Source organism: Apus apus, chromosome Z (assembly GCF_020740795.1).
Source record: "Apus apus isolate bApuApu2 chromosome Z, bApuApu2.pri.cur, whole genome shotgun sequence".
NCBI classification, from domain to species: Eukaryota; Metazoa; Chordata; class Aves; order Apodiformes; family Apodidae; genus Apus; species Apus apus.
In genome coordinates, this window is record NC_067312.1 from 18,220,422 (window position 1) to 18,242,303 (window position 21,882).

The 21,882-nt window shown below is 36.9% G+C and overlaps 1 protein-coding gene across 1 annotated transcript in view; it reads left to right on the forward strand.

The window, feature by feature from the left end:
- NDUFS4 (NADH:ubiquinone oxidoreductase subunit S4) overlaps positions 1 to 21,882 on the forward strand; it is a 45,261-nt gene that overhangs the window by 4,616 nt on the left and 18,763 nt on the right. The window contains exon 2 of the mRNA XM_051641886.1: positions 12,017 to 12,095. Coding sequence (XP_051497846.1) covers positions 12,017 to 12,095 — 79 coding nt within the window. The remainder of the gene's footprint in view (positions 1 to 12,016; positions 12,096 to 21,882) is intronic.

Genomic DNA, 21,882 nt, shown 5'->3' on the forward strand with positions numbered 1-21,882 from the left:
ATATATTTGTAGAACTTGTTACAATGACTTCAAGTAGTTATTTTATCAAATAAATGAAGAAACTGATAAAGAAATTAAGATTATGAAATTCCATATGAGCACATAGAGAACCAGAATGTGAATGCTAGCTTTCAATAGAGAAAATTTCAAACCTATGTTAACAAAATAATAACATTTGCTTTAATTGTGTGGGTTTAATATCTAGTAGCCAGCATGTTTAATTCATACTGGAAACATAGACATTTTGGGGTTGCAAAAATGACATTGGTGTTGCATTAACATAGGTTTGAGCATTATGATTCGATTAACCTTATTATTCCATTACACATCTCAACTTGATGCAATATTTATATGTGATTGAAAAAGCCCAGAAGACAGTTGGGTTGTATTTCTGACTGATGGGAGTTGTCACTTCCAAACCTGTTCTTCAGAGAAACAGCCACTATCAAAATGCGCAAGTGAGATTCAGAAGTTACCCAAAGTAACTTGAGAATTTTATGGATACCTCAGTAACATGCAGCTTTGACCTTTCACTCACAACTATACACAAGCAAAATTAGTATCTTATTTTTTTTTGGGCAGGAAATAAATGCGAATCAAGTCAGCTGCACGAATTACTAGAGCAATGTATCACACTCTCGGTGTATTAGACAAATGTAATATGTCTTCCCTGTGGTGCTATGGGAAATCTCACCTGTTGTTAAGTACATGTTAATGAATAGTGAAGCTGGAGACAATAGTTACACTTAATCTGGTTGATATTTTAACCTTGATCTGCATTCTTGGTTTTGAATGTTGCTTTTGATGACATATTTGATGTTCTATGGACAAATGATCCACTTCGTACAGTAATAGTGTCTTATGATCCCCAACCTTGTGACTGTTTCTGTCAGTTTTTAATATATTTTTTAGAGAAAATTGTGAACTTTAAGCGTCCTTGAAAACAGTGTTAGGCATAATGTATATTTCTGGGCATACAAAGGCAGTGACACTTAAATTCTGTCTGGGGCAAACACTCAGTCTTGATCATAGTATGCGATTGTGATGCAGGAAAATATCTGTTCTTAAACTTCTGCATTTTTGGCTCTCTTAGAGTAAACTATGGCTGCTAGCAGTTTTCTTGGTGGTTTTTTATTGTGGTTTTTTTTGTTGTTGTTACCATAGGTACTGAAATTAAATTTTGTTTGTATTTTGAGAAGAACTAGAAATTAAGGATAGCGCACCTGCCAGACAGCTATTAATTTTTCTGCTGTTGATCAAATTGTCTGTTGTAGGCTAAATTGCCTGTTGTAAGAGGCTGAAATCCTGAGAGGCTTTTATAGTTAATGGGGAAGCTTGAACCTGCTCACAAATAGTTTAAAAAACCCAAGTTAAAAAAAAATCTTCTTTTATATTAATAGTTTCAGTAGTTTGCTATAAACTGTTAAGAGCTTATTTTTTTGTATGTTTTATCCATGTACAAGTTTTTATTCTCATGACAGTACAATGGGTTTCAATAAGCTTTTAAAATTATTTTGTAAGGATTTTATTCTGAGTGTGTTACAAAATATACCTCCAAACTGTCTTGCATTCCATCCTTTATTATTTCTTATAAAATATATTGTTAAACTACCAGGAGGAAAGTTGAACATGTAACATTACCTTTTTTATAATGCATATTTCTGTATTTCCTAAGTGAACTGCATATTTCTGAGTTTCACAGTGCAGTTGTTCCCTCCCTGCAGTATAGCAGTATGTTTAGGTGCCATTTTGTTAACGAGCCACTTTCTAGCTGCAGTAATTTCTGTCTGTTTTAATCTTCCCTTGGCCTGTGACTGATGTTAAGGAAATAAATCAACTTTTTACTCTACTAGAGAGACTGTAGGCTGCTCTGGAATGTGTGTGGGCAAACAATTCTTGCAGTTGCTTTTTCTTGGCATGTTAACATGGAAGAATTAATAAACAGCTTCTATTTATTTATTAAAAATAAAATTTGATGGTTTTTGTATAAAATGTTTGAACCTGTTTTTTAGGAGTGTATACTCTATATGTAAATAATTCTGATGTTGTTATTTGCTGTGATTCTAATGCAGCAATATTCTACTAAATGTTAGTGTTGATATCTGTATTAACGTTCAAAACAAAATTTTGTTGCAGGGGATAACTGCTTAATTTTTTATCTTTTTTATATATTTCAGTAGCTTGAACTAGAGATTTTTATGGATGTTGCATCTCATGTCAATAATGTTCAGAAGTGGTATCTTTCATTGCAAAACCAGAGATGTATTTTGTGGTTATTTAAAGACCCAAGGATAAACAAGTGGTTTACTACTTGTTTAGGGAAAAAATTTAGAGTTCTTCATGCAGTAGCTTTTCTGTCATGTATTCATGGAGTATTTGTATGTGTTGTGTAAGTTACCTGATGGGAAATTCTGCTGCAGTGATGTTTTGTCATATGTTAGTGTTGATTGTGCCTGCTAGAGAAAGAGACAAATAATCTGAATGTTGTTGTCTGAACTGGAATTGAAGAATAAGGTTTGCACTTGAAACACCCGTTTTGCCTTAAGGGCTTATTCCACTTTAGAAAAGAATGAGCAATAGCAAGGCTAGCAGTTTCCTTTCAGAAAGCTAATAGCTGCTCAGACAGTAAGAATATGAAAAGAGACTAGCAAAAGAAAAGAATAGTGGAGAAGGAGAGAGTTAGTGTCTAAGTAAGAGTACAAGAGAATATGCAAGTAGGGTAGCTAATGAGGTTATTTTTATTCTCAAAGGTTTATTCTCCAAAAACATTTGTAAGGCTTGTTTACATGAATAAATAGCAGTAAATGAAAAAAAAAATTATTATTAGAGAATAACAGGGCATTCAAGCTTTCTTTTAAAGTAGACTCCATTTAAGAAGCTCAGCTGTTCATTGTATTACTATTGTAACAGACAGTAATTTCTCTTTAATCACTTTAAAGACCTGTTGTTCCAAGGCTGGAGGTGCTGTGATACAGTGCTGTCTAGAAGAAAGGATTTTTTTTTTCCTGAACTGGTACCAAATAATTGTTACTTGCACTTGCATGTAGAATATCAGTTAAAGCTTTGATGTGATAAGTTTTTAAAAACTTGTGTTGGAGACACTTGGATAGGTTGCTTACATTGCAGTCAGCCTTTTATTGTAAGCTGAAGACAGATGTGTATTGTAGAAGGTAATTAATCAAACTGGTATCCACAACAAAATCCTTGTGTGGTTAGTATCTTTTTAAAAAGAGATAAGATTTAAAGTCGGTCATTATAGAGAGACTAAAAATTAAGCCCAGTGTTTTGGTTCAAAGTACTGAGGCTGAAAAACAAGTGCAAATACATTTCATATGCTGGAAAAAAAACTGAATTGGATAGGAATTAATCACTAGCAAAGTGTCAGCAGCAAAGGCTGGCTGCTCCTGAAAGTAAGGCAAGCTGGAAACTGAAGGTGATCACAGCGGGGACAAGTGCCCTCCCTGACTGGGACGTGGTCACACAGCATCTGTACATGAGGAGAGCTGGGTGCTGGTAGTAGGATCCATCGACAGTCTTGGGCACTGTGAAGTCATGAGTCAGGTCCAGGGTCCATCCAGGTAGTCCAGTCAGGAGTAAAGGAACCAGAGGCAGGTTTGTAGACAACCTGCAACATGTCTGAAGTCCACCCAGGCAACAGGGTCTGAACAGGAGTTGAATCATACTGGAAGTTGGGTGAAGGGTCTAGCCAGGCTCAGAGACAGAAGGAAGAGCAAGGTCTGGAGGTGGGCACACTTAATGATGTCACCCTGGCAAAGACTGAAGACTGAGAGTTGAGCTTAAGTGGAACTTCAGGACCACAGGCAGGGAGTGTTTATGGAAATCCTGGGTGAGGCTGGTCATGGCCATTAAGACCTTTTAGTGCCCTTAGGGTTCTCATGCACAATCTGGCAGAGTTTGTTTTTAGACTGTGAATATTAAGAGCATAAACTGACTTGAAAACTCAAATTATAATCTTGCTTGTAAAATTGCACCATTGGTGTATCTTCTCTGCATGTAACTTGGTAGGCTGAAATTCCGTGGGAGTTGTTCCACTCAAAGGTGTGTGGTAAAGCAAGTTCAAGTATGTCAACAAAAGAATGATGGGGACAGGCAGAAGAAGATTAAAATTGTCAGGGGTATGTTTAACGTAAGGTACCTGGTAACTGTAGAATGTCAACAATTCTAAGAGGAGTTGAGGACAAAAGTTTGATATCAGGAGGGAAACTGAAGAGTAAGGTTGCTGAGACAAAGCAAAGTTGGCAAAGCAAGTAAGAAATAAAATAATACCCAGTAATATTAGCTAGATTATGGCATTCTCATCTAAAATGACTGCTCAAATGACTTCTGTATGTCACATTCCATTTGTGAGGCATTTGTCTGTCTCTAAGTGGCTTTTACGAACTCCTACAAACATAAATGGATAACTCTAAAATAAATTTTTTCATAGCTGCCCAACAACTGAGGCTTCCTAGCCAAATCATTTACTTCTGTGAACCATTATAAACCAAAATGTAGTTTTCCAGTAGCACTTTAAGGGATTCTTTTTTATACTGTAGCTTAGTGTAATAGTTTATAGTGCAAATGTTTGAGGACATTAAATGAGGAAGACATTGCCTTTATTTATATGCCATGTTTTACAGACCTTGCTATTACCTTAGCTTTTTAGAATAAGTGTTACTTAAGCCTGTATGTGCAGTCAAATAGAAAGGCTAAATCAAGAGGGAAGGATAGGAATGAAATACAGGACTGTCCTGTGCCATAAACCAGTTTGCAAACACAGAGGAATCTTTACTCATTTTTTTGTTTAATTTTACATGATTGAAAGGCTCTTTTTCAAAACGCATGAACTTTCCTAAGACAGAGGTGGGTTGTAGAACATTAGTTTCATTCCTCACAGTTTTCGAATTAAACTCTTTGTCTTTTGTTGCTCTTGCTATAAAGAGAGCACAGTTTTTAGTTACTGTCTAGTTGCATGAATGCCTCAATGTCTATGTGTGGGGAGAAGTTTGACATTTAGAAAGCACAGAGCAAATATGTCACCTGTATATTTTGTCTTTTCTCCCTCCATAACTTTTCCCACTTCTTTTTTTACCTTATTAAGCTTTCTGACTAGATAATTTAACATTCAGTTGATAGTTGATATGGGCTGTGCACCATTTCTAGTATTTTGGCTGACTTGTCTACAAGAGATTTCTACTGGTCTATTGGGAACCTACTGTTCTCAGATTGTGATCTGTGGTTAATTTCTAAGATTACGTCTTCTGATTTGGAGAGTAGCATGTAATTAAATTGCTGATCAGCAGCTGTACAGGTGGCAGGAGTTCAGAGTTCCTGTCACCTGACAGCAGTTGGATGTCTTACAAATTATGTATTCTATTGCTGTAAAAGTAGTGTAGCAGATCTCCTTTCATAGTGAGTTTTATGATTTCTACTATAAAATATTTAAATAATTTTGAGTAGTTTTGTTCTTAACATGTCAATCCCTCTCTCAAAAGTGTTTCTAGTCTGTTTTCTACAATCTAGGAAAGACCACTGGCATATTTTGAGTTACATGCATATGGAGGTGTAGAAGTACTGGCATTAACTTTCTTCAGAAGTTTAGTTGCAAATAATGACTGATTTAATTATGATCAAGTAGTTTAAGAAACAGTCTAGTATCAGGGTGGGACTTGTATAGAACTGTTTCAGAATGTGTATCCGTCACATGCTGGAGTGCTGACTTAAACTTCAGACAGGTTTTGGATTTTTGCCTGGACTGTTCCTCAGCTCAAGCTGTTTTCATTGTATGTATGCTTGTGCCATGCATCTACCCACCTAACTAAGGCTCTTATAAGGCATAGCACTGAAAAGCATGGTGGAGACACCTGTGTAGCTCTGCAGGCATAGATTGAGTCTGCCTGTGCTTTCTCTCTGGCCATTGTGGAGGCTTCTTAAGGGCAGTGCTGGTCTACATTCTGTCCCTGGTGGTGTCAGCTCGATTAGCTGGCTAGACAGCAGCTCAAATGGGCCCTTTCTGAGTTAGTGCAGGCTTGGCACTAAGTCAGAGCTAACTTTCCTCATCCCTTGAGAGAAACTGATTCTGGGCAACTCAGACCATGTGTTAACAGAGCTGACTGTCCCAGGGACTTGCCCTTGGTGTGCCAAGGGCAGATACAGTGCTGTAGTCCTGCATTAGTTCTGGCAGAACTACAGCTGTGTTTTACATAGTGCTTTTGTTCAGCTGATACCTTGGTTGTCTGTAGGTAGATCACAGCATTTTCCTATCTTGAGATAATAATGTAGAACCTAAAATAACTAAAATTTCATTGTTTTCTACTTAATAAAGTATTTGCTACTTGAAAATGTAATATTTCTAAAGGTGGGTGAACTTAGCATGTGTCTTAAAAGCTAACTGTTAAGTTACAAGTCACAAGTCAAATGCCTAAAGTTGTTTCCATGTGTATTAAGTACATTGATACGATCATTGCTTCTTTTCATAATGCAGATTTGCCTAACAGAAAATCACAAGCTCCGGCCCTGTCTTCTGAACACAAACCTGAGAAAAAAATAGTTTGTATATCAACTTTTTTAGCAAGTACAAGCAGTGTTGATGTATTTCTATTTACATTTTGATCTTATTTTGCTACATAATACAAACATTTCAGTAGTTCAGATTAAATAAATGGGTATTACTTTTACCCATTCAGAAACATGATTTACTGTGTTTATAATTCCACATCAGTTTGTAGGCAAAGGAAAAATTGTAATGTGCCAGTGTTGTTTGAGAATTTATCTGTAAATGGAGAACTTGGTTTTCCTTCAAACTCAAAATTTACTCATGCATTTCATACTACAGAATAGAACTAAATGGTCTCCATAGGCAGTGTTTGGCATTATAGTCCATATTTTATGTTGGAATATTATAAGAATATTGAGTGTATCCTGGTACAAATAAAATACCATTGACTCTTTTTAGTCATTGTCACTTCTAATTACAATACTGGATCAAATAGCAAGGAAGTATTATCCCACTCCATTTCAGTTTAATCTGTAACAAGTTCAGCTTTACAAAAATGAACTATATTGGGGCTGAATGCTGAGATCTGTACTGTATTTGCCATCATATAACAGGCAGTTATTAACATCTGTATTTTGTATGGGGGAACATTACAGTAATTTGGTTTTGGTCTGCTTAATTGCATTGTGTGACTAGGTTGGATTCTGTGGAAGGTCTAAGCTGGCAATGTTTCCATGTTCTTTTTCTTAAGAATTTAGTGTCTTTGTGGTGGCTGTACACTGTGAAGCTTATGTTATTCCTCATAAATGCCATAATACTAAAAGAGGTTGGTTATCTAAGATTATTTGTTCAATGTATTGAATGGTTCATCACAGCTTCTCCATATATGTATAGGCACACCTACTGATGCTCTGGTCTTTCAGTATTAGAACACTTAAGATACCATTTAAATGCTTCTTAATTAGTGTCTTCATTTTTCTTGAGGCACACAAGATTTTCTTCAAGACATTATTTCATCTCTAAGTTGTGATCTCATTACCTGTGCTGGCATACCTGGTTTTCTTTAATATATCTGAAACAGTTGACCAAAAGGGGGTGCTAATAGATCAAACAGTCAGATGTTTTGCATGAAGAGGTTAAGGAGCCTTTTTCTGTGCAATGAATTAAATCTCAGCTACTGAATTAGTTCAGGTAAATACAAGTATTTGCATCTGTGTGTTGTGTAATATGCCAGTGAGAGCAAGGTAAGTTAATGTCTTGTAAATATGACTACTTCTCACCTTCCACTAGGCTTGAGGGGATTCTTTGTGACATTTCCAAAGGCTTTGTGGCAGGAATTCTCTTTTGTAAGACTTCCATTTATTTTTCCCTTTATGCAGTTAAAAACGAAAAGCATATAGGGGTTAAGCATAGGTCACTTAGTAGATACTTAAGAAGTTCAAATTTGTAGAATTTTAGAGATCGAATATAGATATCCACAGTGTTCAAGTCAGATGCCTTAGAATTCTTCATCCTGTCACAAGACTTTCACTGTCCATTTTCTTACTGTTTGGTTTTGGTTTCTCCAGTTTAACAGAACTGGTTAATCGCATCAACACAACTAGTATTAGAGGGGAAGAGCAGAAATAAGTATATCCCCAGAAACAAGGAGCTCTGCTACATCTTTATCCCACAGTGGGATAGGTTGTTGAGAGACCTGATACTGTTGTGAATATTGTAGTGAAGTCTGGAGAACTTCCAATGGCTTCTCAATGGACCCCTCCACTTGTGTAGTAGAGATGAGGAACGCATTTGTGACTTTGCTGGAACAGCAGATGACAGTGGGAGTGCACATTTCTTATGCAAGACACATGGTTAGATAATCGCAGCATTTGTTTTTCCAAGATATGTGATACCCATAGAAATTTTTGAACTCTACAAATTCACATTTTCACTAGTAATCATCATTAATTCATTCCATTTTACTGAGCTAATGCAAGAGTCCACAATGGAGCTGTGGTGAGCTTGGAGGCTCATCACATTTTGTTACTGGATAGTAATTGTGGAAGAAGTCTGTCTGATCTGTTTAGTGGGACTTTAATGAGCCTAGAAGACAGCAGGGTTTATTGCTGCTAGCTATTACATGTAGAACTTTTTATATAGTTCCTGAACTTCAGAATTATGTTACTTTAAAGTACTCTGTGTACTGTAATTTTAAATCAGAGTTTGATTAGTCTTGGAACAGAGTAAGAAACTGAACTTCGTGCTCTTAAGGCCTCATCCCAAGATGTTTCAACAGGAAAAAAATGCATAAAGAGTCAAAAAAAGACAAAGGAAAAGAACAGATTACCTTTCAGAGGTCAGTAGTAAAAGAAAGTAAAAACTGTACTGTAAAAAGCAGGTTTTCTACTTTGGCAAGTTTGTCCGGAGGCAGCTGTAACTGTTGAGGACAGAATGAAAGGTTTAAATTGTGTGGTCACTTAAAAAAAAAATTATTACATACTCATTTAATTTGAAGGTAGAATAAGTTCTGTGAAGTTTATACAATTTCTGAGGGGAAACTGAGTGATGAAATTGTATGTGTTGTTATGGACTTTTGAACAAAAGAGAGGATTGTGTGAAAGGGGTCTGTTTCCCGGTTTATCTGTTCAAGTAAGTTCCTGACATCAGTGACAAACTTGCAGTGAAGCCTGTTGAAAATTAAGCACTCTGGGAGTCAATTAACACTTTCTATCGACTTTAAAATAGTGGTATTCCATACCACATGGTATTTCAGAGTTGCTGGTATTTCTAAGCTCCAGTTTACTTTCCTATGAGAGATGCAACAAATGGAAATAATCAACAGCCTGTCATCTTTAAAGTAAAACTGGTGTTTTATGTATTTTTACACAGAGAGACCTCCATGAACTTATGGTTCATATTTCTAGTCTAGTCCAAATGCCGATTTTAAACCACTTTTCAAATACGAAGTTATTAAGAAAAATATATTCTTTCCTACTCCCTGCAATCCAGGACTGGACAGAAGGCTGAGCTTTTAAGAAATTCAAAAGGTTGCAAAACCCAGTAACAATTGAGCTTTTTTCTGCAATGCTGTAGTTTAGAAAAACGGCTTTGAAAAATGATGAAGTGGAACAGAAGTTGACTTAGGTTAGTAAACCGTCCGTCTGCTCTTGTAGAATAGCTAAAACCTCATGGAGGTTTTTAAGATGAGATGCCTTGCAATTTATCCCAATTAATAGAGGCATCTTGTACAGAAATATTGGCTCCCTCTGTATTCAGTGTAGAGGCATCTCAGAGCAAATGTCTGTCCACCTTTAATCTGGTCGGGTTTTTACCCTGTGCTTCCTAACAGTATGAAATGTCTTTAAGATTGGATTTTTTTCTGAAATCACAGAAATTTCCAAAATAAGCAATAATCAGAGTAAAAATTATGCCAAATGACATAATGGTGGGTGCAAATCACTTGGGAAAGGCATTGCAGTTAAACTTTTCAAAGCTGATTAATACTTTTCCAAATTAAAAACAAACAACCTTAAGCTGGATTGTGCTAAATTTGTCCCAAATCACATTTATTACCAAAAAAAGTGTGATTCTGGTCAACCTTATCACTTAAATTCTGGCATACTGAAATATTTACATATACGTCAGACCTCTCCACTTCTTGATTCATAGTTTGTATTATTTTCTATTCAGAAAGGACTAATTTAATTAGAAAGTTCCCTTGCAGACAGATTTTGTAATTTTACAAATAAATAGATGTATCTGTCCAAGTCACAATGTTGGGTGACTGTAAACTTTGTGCTTTAAGTTTGTTTGGAATGATGTGGAGATTTTTTGCAGTTACTACTGTAAATTGAAGGTAATTTAGTAGAGTGTAGTCTGTGTTACAAGTATAGGTTTGTGGAAGTCTGCACTTGAAATATTAACTAAGTTTGTTTCAGTTGCTTAGTTTCGTAAGGTTCTTACGGCTTACTTTATAATAGTCGCTAATTTCAAATTCCTTTCTAGTGCAGGTTTTACCTTGTAAGCTACCATGCTAATATTGTTTGAAAACTGAGTGCTTATTTAGTGTGTTAAATCCAGTGCAGCTGAATATATTATCTAGTTCATTTTTTCAATTGCTTTCTCAACAGACACAACAAAAATTGGGGAGGGATTTAGGATTAGAAGACATGGTAGATGCATGCGTTGTGGGGACTGTTCCCTCAGTTAGGTCTTCCGTGTTTCCATGGCTTAGAACGTGGTAGAAGATAAACTTTTTTAATTCTACAGGTTTTGAATGGTTGTGTGCAAGCTATCTAGTCCTGAGACACCTTTCATGACACTGACTATTTAACAGCTATAGTTTATATGGGAGGGTATTACTTTGGATAGTATTGCAAATTTTTCTGAAAGTCTCGGAATTTAGCTTTAAAAGTTTTGGTGTTTTTAAAGGCACTTAGGGATGGCTTCCTCAAAAATGAGGTAGACATTATCAATAGCATTAAATTACTAGAATTATGGTTATTAAGTATCTCATAGCCAGTATCTCAAAGTTCATTTGCATCTGCAAGCATGTCTGGCTTCCTAAATTAGGTAATTTTCTGAAGAACAGTTGAAATTAAAGTGGTTTAGTCCTTCTTACTATTCAGTTGTCTATATTCTTTCATTTTTGTGCCTCATTTGTTTAAAATGACCTTAATTAACTGTGAAGCACACTATTAGCTCAGAGAATTGGGCTTTTTGGCTTGTTTCACTTGGTGTTGCATTATTTTGCCAAAAGATGATTGGTACTCCAAGGGCCCAGTCCTGACATGAGTGACATAATGCAAATTAAGGGCAAATTTTACTACTTAAGTCAGTGATGCCGAATTGGATTCTATATTTAAAGCTATGCCTTACAGGTTTAGTAATTATGCAAGAAGATAAATCATATTTCTTGGAAACTGTTAAGCTGACCCTTACTAAATTAGAAATGAAGCAAAATAGTTGTGAGCTTTGCCCACTCAAACCCAGAAAATTTTCTTTGAAATTTCAGCTTAGAGTTTCTTGTGGTGGTCTATTTTTTTGTCTTTTTTTTTTTTTTTTGGTGGGTTGTTTGGTTTTTTAAAAATTTGTTAATACACTGTTGTTGAAATGTAGAACCAGAGCTTTACCATTACAAATAGAGTTAGGATTTTTTTCATCTGATGCCATCGTTTTAAGGATCAGAGTTCTAAAATGTTTGCAGCAGCCATGTATTTTTTTGTCTGTTCGTGACAAACCAGCTACTGTACATTCATATAGAGCAGTACAGTCCTTGCCACGGGCAGTCTCTCTGTGACAGAGAGCCTGTAGGCTGACATAAAGTGCAGCCTGTTGTGAACTGCTAAGTGGGAGTCTGCCAAAAACTCAGCAGACAGAACTAATTGGGGAGAAAAAGGATTTTTGTGCCCTCATCTCTCCCTCTTCAATTTTTTTTACAAGACGGATATTGTTAAAGTAACTTGTTTATGTAAGATTTGTCTGCCTCTATTTTCTCATTGCATGAATCATTTTTTAACTTCAAGTCTTGCACCGCAGGTCACTGAGCACTTCCACATGGCGGCTGGCACAGAACCAAACTCGAGACACGCAACTCATCACAGTTGATGAAAAATTGGTAAGGGTTTTCTACTGCTTACTGCTATGATACAGCCTTCAGGGTTATTTCTGCACAATAGGCATTCAGTATGGTATTCTGTGTTCTTCTAGGAAAGCCATATAAATGTGAACTACAAAGCAACAATCCTTCATACGTTTTTAAAAGGGGAACATTAGTAAAACATAAGTATATGAAGGAAATAAGGCATTTAAAGTGTTAAGCAGTATAAAGTGATGAGTACCTTGTTTATTATTATTATTCTGTTGTTGCCAAGTACCGGTATGGAGTTTGTTCTTATTGAAATCTGGGTGTATGTAATGAAATTATACACAATTCGCCAGCTTCCTGAAATTATCTTCATGAGGACGTATCTCGCTAAAGAAACTGCATAAAAAAGCATCATGCGAGGTTATTGTTCCTATGCACATATACTGTAGCTTTTGAATATGCATGAAGGTTAGATTACAACTAGGAACAAATGCATAACATTCTTCTGCTAATCAGCAGCAGATCAGAAATTTGGCAATCTTTTCTTGCAAGTTCTCCCATAATGTGTGGTCTGTTACACTAGATGCAACCTGACACTTATGTTTACACTATTCAGTAGTATAATTTTTCTAAGACTTCTGTGGGGAATATGTCACAGCAGAAGCATACTTTTCATTGGTTTTCATATCACTTTTGAATCTTCAGGGAAAAAAAATTTCCGTCATACATACCAGACAGTTCCTATTGTAGGTACTTTGTTGTATCCCTGAAGCTATATTACTACTTAAGAAGTATTTTTCATTGGTGTTTATAAGCTGAACATTTGTAATGATAACTACAAGTTGAGACAGCTGATGTTTAATAGTCTATTGGAAAAAAAATGCACCTACTTTGACAACTTTTTAGGGTTTTTTTCCTTATGCACTGTGATGCAGATGTAACAATAATAATTACAGGTAAAAAAAATCAGTTATTTTGTAAACCTTCTTTTAATTTGAAAACTAAAAGTATAATTTTAGGTTAAAAAATTAGGGAAAAATTAATACTCTGTTCTAGCAAACATGAATTGCAACTCTAATTACATAACTTGGGATTCAGGAAACTTCATTCCCTGTGTGTATGAGTTCATGGGTCACTATATGAATAAGATTCACCAAGTCAATAGACCTTAATTTACCCAAACATATTACAGGTTGCATTTGATTATTGTAGAATCATGCTTTAACATTAAAGAAAAAAAAAAGTAGAGTTTTTATAAAGCCTTAATTTACAGTATAGTATTTCTCTATTGTGAACTCAGGTGTTAGATACATAGATTTGCAAGAGACTACTGTGTGAAGACAGACCCACAAAATAAATACTTTTCTGTCTTTCCATTTTGTATTTAAATATACATTATCCTAAGTTAGGGTTGTACATTACTCTCTCTAGCTATCAGAGCTTATACTTCAAGTTGAGTTAAAATTATTCTAATTTGAAATTGTAAATTTCTTGTAAGTGAAGTGGTTATTTCTAATGTCATCCTGTGTTCTGATCAGCTTGAAGATGTTCATATTGTAGTTGGGTTTTTTTTGAGATCTGATAGTGGCAGCCATTGAATATTTTTTTTTTTAATATTGAAACATATAATAATTTAGATACATTTTTTTATGCTCAGTCCTTTCATGTATTAGATTAGTAGCAGACTGAATAGCATTTTCCTACAATATCGTGCATGTAGGAGCACATTGTAGATGCACAAATCTCTTCCAGATTATTGTAGGGCCTAAAGCAAAATTATATAAAAGTAAGGGTTATTTTAAAATTTTTGCATGTAGATCTACTGAAGTTTTTGACGTTTTCATAGTGCCATAAAATATCCAATAATTGTTGTTTAATTAATGGGCAAAAATTTGTATCTCATTTGCAAGTGAAGGCACCACAAAGAGGTTTGATGTGGCTTTTAAGCCTTTCAACCTAATGAAAAAACAGAGTACTGTATTAATTTATTTTAGGTTGTTGCAATGTATTTCCTAATTTTAAGCAAGATTAATTACAAACCATTAACACTCATTTAACACATTATGTTAATTTTCTGGTCTTTAAATAATGTTGCTAAGCATAATAAAACTATTATTTCCATGCAAGTTGTAATTAAACTGTATTCCAGAAGTCAATGTTTAACTTATAATTAAAAAAGACACCTCCCCTTGTGTAACCAAGATATATGGTGCCAGATATATGCATCTTACTGTTAGAAATCGTTAAATCTTTTTTTTTGATGGATTTATTGGCTTAGACTACCTTTTTCTTTATTAAATCCTGACATCACCTTGTGGGTAGTTTTTACATGCATATCAAAATGAATAAGTAAAAGGAAATGGAAAATGCAATATGATTATCCTTGTTTGCCCTATTTCTCCTGTGACTTATTTTGAAACTGAGCTCTTCTGTGAGTTGATGTTTACAAGGCTAGTAGAGCAACACTGTGGTTATTGAAAAATTTTAACTACATATTGGTGTTGAATTTATCTATTTCCAGTGCTTTTGTAGACCTTGTATTTGTATGCATACACGCATACAAATGCATGTTCTAGTGTATGCTAGAACTTGATCAAAAAGGATTATTTTGAAGTATCTAGAAGTCCCATTTGGTTCTGTAAGTACTAAAATTCCTTGTCTTGGCAAGCACAAATGAGATAGAACAGGAATAGCATCCTGACATTGAACTGTTAAGCAGTCAGTCACCTTCTTACTGCTGCCCAGTATGTGTTGAATACAATAGAAATATGAATTCTAATCCAGTATTAGGAAATACTGTAGTTTAGAACATACTCATTTTTCATACCAGAAAAAGTGAGACTCTTAAATGTAAAATGTGTTAAATGCTCAGCTTATACAGAACACATCCAAGAAATCATATCCTTGTCTCCATTATGAGCTGTTTTCAGTTACTATTGAATAAAATAATTTAACAAACAGTTAAACCCAAAGAAAATAACGTACAAAACAAACAAAGCTAAACAGCAGTGTACTTCTTGCATCACATTTTGAATCTCTGGCCACCAATTAGGTCATATTCCAAGAGTCTGGACAAATAGCTGGGTGAAAAGTAGACTCTCAAGACCCTGCTTGCATTAGGAAATTTGGGCTATAGAGGACAAAGGCTGTAGGCAGCAGTTCTCCCTCAGGTGATGTTCCAAATGATTTAACTGTTTGTGTGTATGGAATAACCTAGGTTCGATCGTCATTATAAAAAGATTAGATGGTTTTGCCGAAAATGGGGGTTTAAACTGTTTTAAATTACTGTGATTTATTTCAGTCATTGTAAGTGGGGTGTATCAGTACTCTTGGTTGTAGGTAAAAGCCCTTTAGTTCAGCAGGTGTGCTTTAAGCAGACTTTCCAGTCAGTGCTGGTAATGCTGAATTGCTAGATGTCTAGCCTGGTGTTCCTCAGGCCAAGAACTTTTGTGAAAGTTGGTGTTTGTGATTGCAGTGTACCTACTACATTACCCCCAAGTACTTGCCAATAAAAGGACTTTTGTAGTGGTTAAATCATAATACCATTGCGAGAGCATTTCAGAATTATAACTGCCATAAAATACCTATTGCCTCTCTAAAGCAGAATATTCTGCTGATAATCTGTGTGCTATAGCTCAGAGCAAAAACTTGCAAGAGCAATTGTAGAGTTTGGTCACTGGGGACTAGAATGTGCTAGAAACATTGCGGAACTGTGGTTAAGATCAGCTGTTAGTTGCAGCCATCTCACAGATGGTTTTTTTCTGTATCAGGCCAAGATGAAATAGGATGAGTTGCTACACAGAGTAAAGCATTTGAGAGCAGTGCTATCAAGTGCAGTTGAAATGGTACTAAAGGAGTTTTTGCAATGTTGTGAAAACATGTAGGAATGGACTCTATTACAAGCATGACAGGATAACTACAACAGTGCTATTGACATTTCAGCTTCTCTGCTTATTTTTTTTTTATCAATACTCTTAACCTTTTTATTTTTTCAGTAATAATTCAGAAGTCTCAGTATTGAACCTCAGCAGAGGGCCAGTTTCACTCAGATTCTAGACAAACTCTACAAAACTCACCACAGATAATTTGCATAAACCAAACAGGGCACAGAAAATATGAACCTGTTTTTGAGGATGAGCAGTTTGTACTTTTCAGATTATGCACAAGAGGAGTAGTAAATGCTGTATACTGCAGCAGCCTAGACCAAAGTCGATTAATAAGTGGTCTTAGTGAATGAGGGAAAGGCTGTGGGTGTTGTTTACATCTGGACTTCAGTAAATCCTTTGACAGCGTTTCTCACAGCATTCTCCTGAAGAAGCTGGCTGCTCATATCATGGATGGGTGTACTTTTCAGTGGATAAAAAACTGTCTGGGTGGCCAGGCCCTAATAGATGTTGTGAATGGAGTTAAATCTGGTTGGTGGCTGGTCACAGGTGATGTAGCCCCAGGGCTCTGTATTTGGGCCAGTTCTTTGTAGTATCTTCATCAATGATCTGGATGAGGGAATCAGGTTCACCCTCAGGAAGTTTGCAGATGACAGTAAGTTAGGTGGGAGTGTTGATCTGCCTGAGGGTAGTGAAGTTCTACAGAACTGGGGTAGTTTAGTCTGGAGAAAAGGAGGCTGAGAGGAGTCCTCATTGGTACAAGTACCTGAAAGGACGTTATAACCAGGTGGGTGGCAGTCTCTTCTACCAAGTAAGAAGTGATAGGATCAGAGGAAGTGGCCTTAAGTCACACCAGGGAAAGTTTAGATCAGATATTAGGAAAAAATTCTTCAGTGAAAGGGTTGTCAAGTACTGGAACGGGCTGCCCAGGGAAGTGGTTGAGTCACGCTTAGTTACATGGTTTAATGGTGGACTTGGTGCTTTTAGGTTAGCAGTTGGACTTGATGATCATAAGGGTCTTTTCTAACCTAAATTTTTATCTAATGCTATTAACCATTGTGAAAACTATATCAGGAATCTTAGCAGCTTTCCCTTGCCTGTCCAGAGATGGTAATTGGTGTCTGTCCTAAGCTTTTATAACTGGATAATCAAGGAGTAGCAATGTATTAAAAGGATTCTCAGAGCATAAGCCTGTTCAGCAAAAAAGTTGTGGCAATGATCCAGTCCATTTTTTCTAAAAGACTGCATTGTTAGTGAACATCCCTCAGCATTTTCAGGGTTGAGTCAATATGTTCACCTTGATCCAGATCCCAGTTTTGGCTAGGCTTAGAAATGAGTGAGATTGTATAATCTTTTTTTTATGAGAGAAGCATAGACTTTATTATGATAGACAGAGGTAATACTGCAGCTCAAAATAAAATATACAAACAAGTGAAAAATAGCCTGGAATCATGAAACATCTACAAATCTCAAATCTGATAGTCTACAGTGCTGTGAAACAAAGTACAGCAAATGCAGCTTTAATTTGTATTTCAAAGTGTGATCATGGCTAGCAGCCTTTCCCAGTAACGGAGAGTATATAATAATACACTTTGCTGAAAAACAAAGCAGTAATGTGTAATAAAATTTTGTGTGAGACAGTGTGACATTGCATTTGAAGACTGTGTAGAGGAGCTGTTTTTGCAATATAGTGAAGAAAAAGTATGCAAATGAAAATATGCATTTATTTAAGACAGGCTTACTAGATTTCCTTTTCTTGAAACTACTATTCAGCCAAGAATTCTCCAAGCATTACCACTGTGTTAAATAATAAGGATATAGTGGATGTCCTCTGTTTTAGTTTTTAAAAATGCTGTTAACTCTTTTTGGGTTATTCCTTGAGGGTGAGTTCAAGCAGTTCTTAAGGTAATGTAGTGGGATTTAATCCACTCTAGCTGCAGTATTTACTCAACTGGTTACCATAAAGGATTCAGTTCAGCACAGATTTCCTCTTTAGATGAGGAATGCAACTTAAAAATTTCCGTGTGCCTTATTATGTATGGCTCTGTGAGAGGATGTTGTTATACTGAAAAGGGTACAAGGTGTAAGGATGGAAATCTGTGGGGCGATCAGACAGAGTTAGCCTGCCACCTGTTCCCTTCCCTTAGCACCAAATTTCGCTCTTGTATGTTGTATTCCTTCCATTTATTTTTTTCTCTCAGTTAAATCATAAGGTTGCATTTTTGCTTTGGGGAAAAATGAATGAAAATGTACATTCGAGCCTATTAGGTAAAAAGTGTTTAATGAAAGTGGTTTTGCCATCCCTTACTTTGCAGATATGTTTTGAGAAACAGTTTCTAGCTTTGGCCTAAATGCCCTTGTGTATGAATCATAGAATCATAGAATCTTGGGGGTTGGAAGGGACCTCGAAAGATCATCTAGTCCAACCCCCCCTGCTAGAGCAGGGTCACCTAGAGCACATCACACAAGAACGCATCCAGGTGGGTTTTGAATGTCTCCAGTGAAGGAGACTCCACAACCTCCCTGGGCAGCCTGTTCCAGTGCTCTGTCACTCTCACAGTAAAAAAATTTTTTCGTATATTCACCTTGAACCTCCTATGCTCCAATTTCCACGCATTACCCCTTGTCCTATCACTGGTCATCACTGAGAAAAGCCTAACTCCGTCTCCCTGACGCTCACCCCTTACGTATTTGTAAACATTAATGAGGTCACCCCTCAGTCTCCTTTCCTCCAAGCTAAAGAGACCCAGCTCCCTCAGCCTTTCCTCATAAGGGAGATGTTCCACTCCCTTAATCATCTTTGTAGCTCTGCGCTGGACTCTCTCAAGCAGTTCCCTGTCCTTCTTGAACTGAGGGGCACAGAACTGGACACAATACTCCAGATGCGGCCTCACCAATGCAGAATAAAGAGGTAGGAGAACCTCTCTTGACCTACTAACCACACCCTTTCTAATGCACCCCAGGATGCCGTTGGCCTTCTTGGCCACAAGGGCACATTGCTGGCTCATGGTCATCCTCCTGTCTACCAGGACCCCCAGGTCCCTTTCACCTACACTGCTCTCCAGCAGGTCAGCCCCCAACCTGTACTGGTGCATGGTGTTTTTCTTCCCCAAATGCAGAACTATACACTTGCCCTTGTTGAACTTCATCATGTTTCTCCTCGCCCAACTCTCCAGCCTGTCTAAGTCCCTCTGAATGGCAGCACAGCCTTCTGGTGTGTCAGCCACTCCTCCCAGCTTAGTGTCATCAGCAAACTTGCTGAGGGTACATTCTGTGCCCTCATCCAGGTCGTTGATGAAGATGTTGAACAACACCGGTCCCAGTACCGACCCCTGAGGGACTCCACTGGTCACACACCTCCAACCAGATTCTGCCCCATTGACTACAACTCTCTGACTCCTTCCTTTCAACCAGTTCTTGATCCATCTCGCTACCTGATCACCAAACCCATACCTGATCAACTTATCTACAAGGATACTGTGGGAGACGTTGTCAAGTGCTTTACTGAAATCAAGGCATACCACATCTACCGCTCTACCATCATCTATCCACCTAGTAATTTCCTCATAGAAGGCTATGAGGTTAGTCAAACATGATTTACCCTTGATAAAACCATTCTGACTGCTCCTGATGACCCCCATATCCTTGATATGCCTGGAGATAGTGACAAGAACAAGTTGTTCCATCACCTTTCCAGGGATGGAGGTGAGGCTGACCGGACTATAGTTACCCGGGTCCTCCTTCTTGCCCTTCTTGTAGACTGGTGTGACATTTGCTATCGTCCAGTCCTCAGGCACCTCTCCTGTTACCCAGGACTTACCAAAGATGATGGAGAGTGGCCTAGCAGTGACCTCCGCCAGCTATGAAGCCTGTGATTTGAAGAAATAATTCTTCCATCACAGTTGTGTCAACTAAGGAAGTGACCAGCTTGTTTGAGCTGTGTTGTACTTGGGATTCAAGATAAAAGAATAGCTGTTTGCTGTTTTTTTATAAAATACTTAATACAGTGTGTCTTGTCCTTTTATTTCTCTTCATGTGCAATACTTAGTGTTTAGTTTGCATTTGATCATAATGCAGTTGTGATGTTTGTCACTTAGTACTAGTTTCTAGTCCAGGAGCTGTTTAAAGTATAAAACCACATTCTAAAGTTATTTCAAAATTAAATGTATTCTTTCAATAGAAATGGAATAAATATTCAAGAAAAGACTGTTGGCCAGTATACATACATACATACATATCTACTTTTATAAAAGTGTCTAATAGTGGACTTGCATACAGTTAAATACTTTCTTCTTTTTTTCCTGTTTCCTTTTATTTTTCTTTTATTCTCTACCCTGCCGCCTACCCCCACACACATTAAAGACTAGGAAGTACTTCTCTGGTGAAGAAAAAAATATCTTGGAAAACTTTTCTGAAGTTTTTGGGGGTGGTGATAATGTTTCTTGCTTCATATACACCACACTACTCTGCCAGAGCCTGTATTTATTTCTAAACAGTGTGGGGGTTTTTAATGTTGTTTTAAATTTTAATTATTTGACAGTTCCTTCTTTATAGTTTTGGCTGGTAGTTGCTTTTGTTCATAAATACTGTACAAGTCCAAGTGTAGGTGTGTGTGAAGGGTCTGGAGAGCAAGACTTACGAAGAGCATCAAAGGGGCCTGGGGTTGTTCAATATGAAGAAGAAGAGTCTGAGAGAGGAGACCTTATTGCTCTCTAAAACTACCTGGAAGGAGGCTGTAGCAAGGTGGGGGATGGTCTCTCTACAAACAAGCAACAGGACAAGAGGAAGTGGGCTCAAGTTGCCCCAGGGGAGGCCTACATTAGATATTAGGAAAAACTTACTGGAAGGTTTGTTAGACACGGGAACAGGCTGCCCAGAGTGGTGGTTGAATCACCATCCCTGGAGGTGTTTAAAAGATGTGTAGTTGTAGTGCTTAGGAATTTGGTTTAGTACTGAATTCAGTAGAGTCAGGTTCATTGTTGGTAGAAAGGAACCAGAAAAATTCTGTGATTCTCTGTGTAGTTATCCAATTATCTAGCTATGTACACATTTTCATTACTGTAAATTCACTACATTCTGCTGTTTGCCAGTTTAATCTCTCTTCACTTGGAATATTCTACCTCCTTTCAGCCTCTGCTGCTTGCTACAACTTGTTTTTTTAAGCAGTTGTAGTTTGATGAAGCTTGCAGTGGTTTAGAAAACCCAGTTGGCTGAGTACTGATAAAGAGCTTCTGTAAGAAAGTCTGTGGGCAAGAAGTTATTTGCCATGATAAAGAACCTTATTGTAACTCTTGACAGTCCAAGTAAGGAAGTTGCCATTACCTTTATCTGTCCTTCAATAGCAATAAATATTGCTATAGTATTGAATTTCAGCTTGAGATAGATGATTTTTTCCTTTTAGAAAACTACATATTTTGCAAGTAGTCCAGAACCTAAAACAAAGTGATACATAGTTGTATCAATGAGAGCAGTTGCACTCTCATCAGTATGTAGGTTTGTTTTTAGGGTAGGGTAAAGGGTTTGGATTTCTTCCTCCACAAGCCTTTTCTTTTGGTGCTTGGTAGTGCTATCTCTGCTGGGTATTGGAAGGAGGAGTGTCTGAGATGGAGGTTACACAACCTTCTAATATCTCGAGTGTCTGTTTTGTCTGGGCATCCTTCGTGCAGCATTCTTGTGCAGAAATTTCAAGGCTTTAGTCTGGAGCACTGGGTCAAAGAATATGTCTCTTTGAAGAGTATGCAGGCAATTTTTTTTGTTATATTACATATTATATACTATATAATTTTCTATCAAAGAATACTGGTTTTGAAGAGCTTGTTATGAAGCTGCTTAGAAAAAAAAGATAAAGTAGTATCATTGTGCCATGTTTGGTTTGTCTGGCTTCCAAAGGGTTATTCAACATGCAAATACTTGTTTGGTTTTGTAAGTCTAAA